Genomic DNA, 7,340 nt, shown 5'->3' on the forward strand with positions numbered 1-7,340 from the left:
GTAAAATGACAGCCTCTGGTGATGTAAATAAAAGGACCCTCGAGCAGCAGTGTACAATTACACAGCAGATACAAAAAAATTACACACTCGCACGTAGGAACATTAGGTTAGTGAATGAGAAATTCAGTCGCAGCGTGTTAAATTACCATGGGCCAGTAAAATCACTTTTGAGGTTTGAAATTCCAATTTCAGTTGCTTAATTATACTTTTTTCAAATGAATTTTTACACTGGTGGAAAGTGTAGCATAATACCGAAATTTATAATAATTTAAAAAAAATAAAAATATTTAAAATGTTGAATCATACAATGAATAATGAAGTATAATTATATATAAATACATTTGAATCGCACGCTCGTCAATTGTCTCATCATGCATCGTGAGTCAGCCTATTCATGCAAATTTTTGCATGAAAATTTTTCATTTTTGGTGGTTATTACCGTTACAACGAAAAGTGCTAAATAATTAAAGAAAAAAGTTTGTTGGATTTTAAATCGCTGGGGAATACGAGAATAAAATGATCCTGTGCATTTCAACGAAGCGTTCGGAGATACATCATAAGGTAAGTTCATAATAATTGCTATAACCTAACCGTGCCATCATCATCCCTTAGCGCACATTGGTATGATATATAATATATAGATCGTCCACAGTGGACCAGAAATTGATTTTTGCAGAAAAATTCGTCCACAAGATAAGTTTATTATAATTATAATTAACAATTTACTTGAATAAATTTAACAGTTTATCAGCTTGTCATCGAAAAAAGTTATTTTTGTATTAAACTCGTAATTTATTGTTCAAATAGTATATTCTTAAGAAAAAAATGGTCATAACTTGAAAATTTATAAGAAACTTAAAAAGTTGTACACCATTTTATTCATTAAAAGATGAATTTTCATTTTTTTTAATTATAATTTTCAATTCTTCAAGAATGTCTGTTACAATAAAGTAACACCATTGCATTCTATGGAAAAAGTAAATAGAGTCCATGTATCAGACAATTTTTATAATATATTTATATGAAACTTGATAAATAAAATAATTGTATATAACTTTAGGAGTTGCTTATAAATTTTCATGTCATCAAAATGTTTCGTTATCAATACCATTGTAATAATAAATTCCAACGTCTTGACTGAAAAATCTTTCTTGGTTGAAAATTGAACATTTGTATTGAAAATTCATCTCTAGGAAGAAATTTCCATTTTTTCTCTTAAAAATGCACAATGTTTAACAGTTTTAAATTGAAATGACAAAATTTTGATCATTTAAGTTCTAAATCTGAATCCATGCCACTTTGAAATATTGAAATGAAAAACAAATAATTTTGAAGTTTATTGGCATGAAATTATTTCAATTATAACCGTCCCTATTTGAAAATTATTTAACTCTAAATTATTTTTAATCTTATACTATTTTAAATCTCAAACTATTTCCAAATGGTCGAAATACGAATTTCAACATAAAAGTGGAATTTTAATTCAAAATCTATTTTAAAATAATTTAAAATTGTTAAATTATAAACAGTTTCAATTGGAAACTATGAATTGTAGAACGTTTAACCTATAAACCAATAACCATGCATTTTATTTTAATAATTTAAATTTAAAATTTAATAACTGAACTTATGTATACAACAAATGATGAGAAGGTGCAGTTTTGGGAAATATATATAAGCATCAACATTGTAATAAAGCATCTGCATTTGCGGCACTTGATTATTAAGAAACATATATATTTGTTGCAGTGAAAGCAGAGGGCTACAATGCAGCAGAAGGGACTTACACATTTCTTGACCTGTTCCTTTATTCTTTTTCTTTCTTTAATTTGAAATTTTGAAAGAAAATGTATTCGTGTAACAGTTGTAGTTATGCTTTGAAATCAGTAGCTGATTACTGCAAAAATCAAAAAATTCAGAGTAAAGATTATAATTTACAAATAGTATGTCCGTATTCTTACTGTAAACTAAACTTTACAAGTTATGATAATTTTAGGAAGCATATTTATAGCCAGCATAAAAAAATGGCACAGTGTCAAACTACCTCTAATTATTTTTGCAAAGAAACAGATTGCGATTTTAAATGTGTCGCACTTTTTTCTTTTAAAAAGCATTTGTACGGACATTTATCTTTGTTATCACGTGGAATTACGTGCCCTTTTCCAAGGTATCCAAAACCGAACACAATTTTTCAGAGCAAAACACTGTATTCCAGCCATTTGCGCATAGCGCACTCAAAAATGAAGGGCGGTTGCGAAGTCGTAGTCGTAGAAGGAAATGATGAAGCTATTAATATTCATCAGCCAGATGAACAGCAGAATTCTAGGGAAGTGGAACTACAAAATGCCCGTATAGTTTTAGATGGCAATAATGTTGAAGTCTGTCAATGTGAAAAAATTGAAGAATGCGATTCTGATAAAGATGAAACGTCAGATATGGAAGGAGCGGAAGAATCGGAAGAATTAAATCCTTCTGGCGAGCAACCTGTTTATGGTGGAGTGGAGATGGGCATGGTCTCCGAAAATATGGATGGAACGAAAACCTTAGCTAAAATGTTTCTACTTCTTAGTGTTAAACACTTTGCAACGAAACCTATTTTGCAAAGCTCTATTCACGGAATAACTTCTGCTTTCGATACATGCCATAAGCAATTTATGTCCAATCTAGAGAATAGCAATTTTCCAGAGCAAGAAAGGAAGCAAATATTTAATTTGTATAGGGAATGTTTTACTCCTTTTAATGGACCACTCGATATTTGTCAAGGTTCTTTAAGAAATACTTACTTCCGTGATAAGTATTATACTAAAAATTTTAATGTTATTCAACCCATTGAAGTAAAACTCGATAATGATGAGAATAAAAGTCATCTATATCATTACGTCCCCATTTTAAAAACTCTAGAAATTTTGTTATCGAATAAAAATGTTCGTGATTATTGTGAAAATAATAAAGCCTCCGGTGACGGTGAATTCCTTCGTGATATATGCACAATATCCAACATTGCAATATATGCAATGTTGGATGATAGTTTAGGTAGCCATCAGATAGGAAGATTTTGCGAAAATTTTAGCAAGTCTATCTATTTTTGTTGATTTTGCGAAATCACCAGAGCACAGCTGAAGGCTAGTGATTACGGCGTCAAAATCTTGAGAAATGTTGAGAATTATACAGAATGTTGTAATAATGCTGAAAAATTAAAGAAAATGGTGAAAGATGTTAAGCAAAATTCGGGTTTGAATACTTTACTCTACTATAACGTCTGTAATCCAGGATTACCACCTTGTATAGCTCACGACCTTTTCGAGGGAATCGTCCCTTATGATCTCATATTCTCGATCAAGCATTTCATCGCGAAAGTTTGGTTCTCGTACGGAGATTTAAATGAGCGTATACAGACTTTCAGATTTTGCGATGAAAATAAAGAGACTTTTTCTCCAATTGAAGGTAGAAACAAGTTAATTGGGACTGCTTGTGAAATTCGGCGTTTGATAATTATATTCCCAGTCATTACTGCCGACAGAATTTTAGATTTTGAAGATGACGTTTGGATGATGTTAATGCATCTTCGAGAAGTTTGTGCTTTAGTATGTGCTCCTGCAATATCCATGGAACCAGTTGCCCTTCTACAAGAAGAGATCCACCAATATTTAGATCTGAGGATACTTCGCTTTGCAGACATTCCTCTGCGACCAAAGCATCATTTCATTGCTCATTATCTGTCGTTAATTGTACAGTTCGGACCATTGAAACATCTGTGGACTTTAAGATTTGAAAGTAAGCATAGCTTTTTCAAAAATATTGTGAGGCGAAGCAAAAACTTTAAAAACCTTACGAAACTTTTATCACGCAAGCGCGAGCAGCTTCAGTACATTTGCATGTCTGATGAATCGATATACGATTCTAAGGCTTCCATAAAAAGAATTGTAACACTGAAATCAGATGAATTTTCTGATGAAGAAAGTCGAACAATTGTTTTTGACTTACTGGAAGCAGGAAAAATTTTATTTGTGAGTACAGAGATTAATTTTAGAGGAATTATATGCAAGGAAGATATGTGCATTTGCGTTGGTAAAAGCCAGCATGGAAACTTCATAATATTGAAAATATATAAAATTATGATCGACAAATCTAAAAAGGATGTATATTTTTTGGGAAATTTTCAGGAAGTTGTGTTCAATCAACATATTGGTGTTTACGAAGAATTTGACGCTAATGGATATGAACCCGTGCAAAGTGGTCCAACCGTAGTTGAATTCTCTGCCTTACTTAGTCCTGATCCCTTCCTGAGAAGTAATATTGGAGGTACAGAGATATTTGTGTGCAAGTACGCATCTCTTAACTGCGACATCTGAAAATAGAAAAAAGGCACCCATATTGCCGTAAATTGAATTTGTAATATATTAGAGACTGAAACGACTGTCTGAGGTCATTTTGTATATATTTCTTGTATACGTATTCAAATAATCCTGGTTCTTCCCAATTTACTACTCGCTTTCCTCTTCCTACGATCTCCGAATTCTATGGACCATTTACTTTGGACTTCTGATTGCGAAAGTAGTAAGTATTTTGAGACGTAGAACGTTTTTCCTTACGAAGTTTCCAATGAAAATTATAACAAAAAAGTTATTTTTCAACAAAATTATAGAAGGATTGAAAAAGGTGGTTTTCATCTACTTGGATTTTAACGAAGAAAGATTAAATTTGTGCCAAAGGAGACGAATTTCCTTTAAAATTGTTCCATTTTTCAACACGAAAATATGAATTTTCAACAAGAAACTTGGTTTTAAACCAAATAATTGAATTTTCAACTAAAGAGGTTACTTTTTAACGATAATTGTGAATTTTCAACCAAAAAAGAAATTTTTAACTCTTTTTTTTTCATTTTTTAACTGAGTGCATGAATTTTTTAACCAAGAAATAATAATTCTCAGCGAGAAATATAATGTGTAACTGATATTTAAACAAATAAGATCAATATTTAACCATTTGCGTTCCTGATAAGAAAAAAAGATGACATTTTTACCAAAAGAGACGCATTTTCTACAAACAAAATTAATTTTTTAGCACGAAAATATTAACTTTTAAGAAGAAACTTCATTTTAAACCAAATAATTGAATTTGAAACTAAATAGATGAATTTTCTGTCAAAAAATTTGTTTTTTATCAAAGGAGATGAACTTTGGAAGAAATAGGTAAACTTTAAACGAAAGTTATTCATTTTCAACAAAATATAGTAATTTTCTACAAACAAACAAAATTAAGTTTTAACAGTGTTAGAATGGTACAATTACCCCATTCTTAAGGCTCTCAGTGTAGAATGTCACATAACTAATTTTAAATTTAATTATGTTAAATGGCTTTAAATCAATATGTTGATTTACTGCCTCATTTTATTTATGTTCGAAAATAGTTTTTGTTTATTTTTTTGTCTTAAATATAACTACTGCTAGATTTGTTTATCCTGCGACTAAAAGACTTTTTCTATTTTCAGATGTCTTGCTCATTCAAAGTATAGTGCGGTAGAAGATTAAAGAAATCGACGATAATATCCGAACCTAAAGTAGCTTCCATAATTTCGAAGGCAAATTTAAAATTTAACCTGAAAGGAGAAGCTTTAGTGTACGAAGCAGACGGGACAAATGTCGACGATGAGACCTTACAATTCATAATATCAGAAACAAAACGCTCACAAGAAATTTTCATGCTGCTTGAGTCTTTTCAAACTTGGATCGGCCCACTCTTGGTCGAGATTGCACAAAATCTAGAATCTTCGAATGTTCACATCAAAAATAATTCAAATTCTCAATTATATTCTCCTGAGAGAAAACGATGTAAGAAAGGAGATTTAAGAAAACAATGGTCAGCATTCTACAGTGGACACGTTACCTCCGCCTACCAAAAATTCAACTTCATGGGAGATTCCGTCGCCACTAACACCTTGTAATTGAAACAATTTTGAAATTAAATGGCCTTCTGATGGGGAACCATTTAGAGATCTTTTGGATGATGGAGTTCGTGACAAATATTTAGTGACCACATTTGTCCAAACCGTGGTATCTCAAATGTGAACATTTTGTCCAACTGTTTTAGGAGAGGCTTATGGAATAGTTGCAAAGAAAAAGGTCGATACTTTCCCACAAACCTTCTGCGACTATTTCGAGAATGGAGAAGTGTTTAGGCGGGGCTACGCAGTAATTAAGGAAAAATTAAAGAATCGAAATAATTATTTGCTGCGCTTCCAAAGAGGTCTCAACAAGGAATTGGAAATTCCTCCGAGTTCCCAAAAATTATTGTTGTCGGCAAAAGGATCATGTGTCCGTTGCCAATTTGATGCTCACCCAGAGGATGAAACACCGGAATCCCGACTGGAAGCAGAAGCCTCTTTGCTTGCAATAGTGACTTCGGAAGATTTCAGAGAAATTAGTTTTGAGGATAAAATATTTATTTTTGGAAAGCAAAAGTGCACATACGCTGCACAAAGGTTTTTCCTCAATACTATTCCGAATATACCAACGGCATTAGCTATTAAAGAGAAATGGCCTATCCTTCTTATGAAGGATTATATGTTTTGGCACTACGAAATCTTAATGCGTCAACCAATTTCTAAACTAGAAGATGCCATTCTTAACAGTTACGCTAAAATTTTCGCCTTTCACGAGCTGAAAATCAAGAAAGACGATCCGAAGAAGAAAAAAAAACACTATTAAAGGCAACGAAGAGACGAAGGGGAAAGAATTAACGCCATATGATCGCGTCACAGACACAGATGCCATTTTTGACCAAGTTTTCGAAATAATTTCGTAACACTTTCAAGAAAATGTGGACTCTATTTTCTTACTCTGTGAGCTAAATAAAATTGAATTTCTTTTATTTTAGTTATAATCGACTAGGTTTGTCACTATTGACACTCTTCTTCAATTATGCAATTGTTGAAATACTATTTTGGAAAAATTATTCTCATTCTACTACTTTCTCCCAATGTGTGCTAATACAACTATTTTTTTTCTTTTACTTGAGACACATTTTGAAACTTCTTCGTTGTTTGGCTCCAATAACATACGAGGGTAGTTCAATAAGTCCTTAGAATGACCAACAAATGGCGCGCGAATCGCTCCAAATCATCTGTTTTCAGTCAGCACTACTCCCGACTAGATATATGGTGCAGTCACAGTCCACATCTTCTGAGTTTACGTGTTTTTATAACCAATTAAAAAAAAATTGTTCGTTAAGAAAAATGTAAAAAAACGAGTTCAGAGCGATAATCAAACATTTTCATTTAAAGGGTTTAACTCCATATGAGATAAAAAATGAATTGGACTCAGTTCATGGCACATCTGCCC

General features: G+C 32.0%; 1 protein-coding gene and 1 long non-coding RNA gene across 2 annotated transcripts in view; one reads left to right on the forward strand and one right to left on the reverse strand.

Moving 5' to 3' along the window:
* The first annotated feature begins 398 nt into the window (after positions 1–398).
* Positions 399–7,340, forward strand: part of LOC117180864 — an 8,624-nt gene continuing 1,682 nt past the window's right edge. The window contains exons 1-2 of the long non-coding RNA XR_004468063.1: positions 399–561; positions 5,492–6,841. This is a non-coding gene — a long non-coding RNA (uncharacterized LOC117180864). The remainder of the gene's footprint in view (positions 562–5,491; positions 6,842–7,340) is intronic.
* The window catches only part of LOC117180863, a 14,109-nt gene continuing 8,586 nt past the window's right edge, over positions 1,818–7,340 (reverse strand). Inside the window, exon 4 of the mRNA XM_033373415.1 lies at positions 1,818–1,897. Coding sequence (XP_033229306.1) covers positions 1,895–1,897 — 3 coding nt within the window. The 3' untranslated portion in view covers positions 1,818–1,894. The remainder of the gene's footprint in view (positions 1,898–7,340) is intronic.

Source organism: Belonocnema kinseyi, chromosome 9, assembly GCF_010883055.1.
Source record: "Belonocnema kinseyi isolate 2016_QV_RU_SX_M_011 chromosome 9, B_treatae_v1, whole genome shotgun sequence".
NCBI classification, from domain to species: domain Eukaryota; kingdom Metazoa; phylum Arthropoda; class Insecta; order Hymenoptera; family Cynipidae; genus Belonocnema; species Belonocnema kinseyi.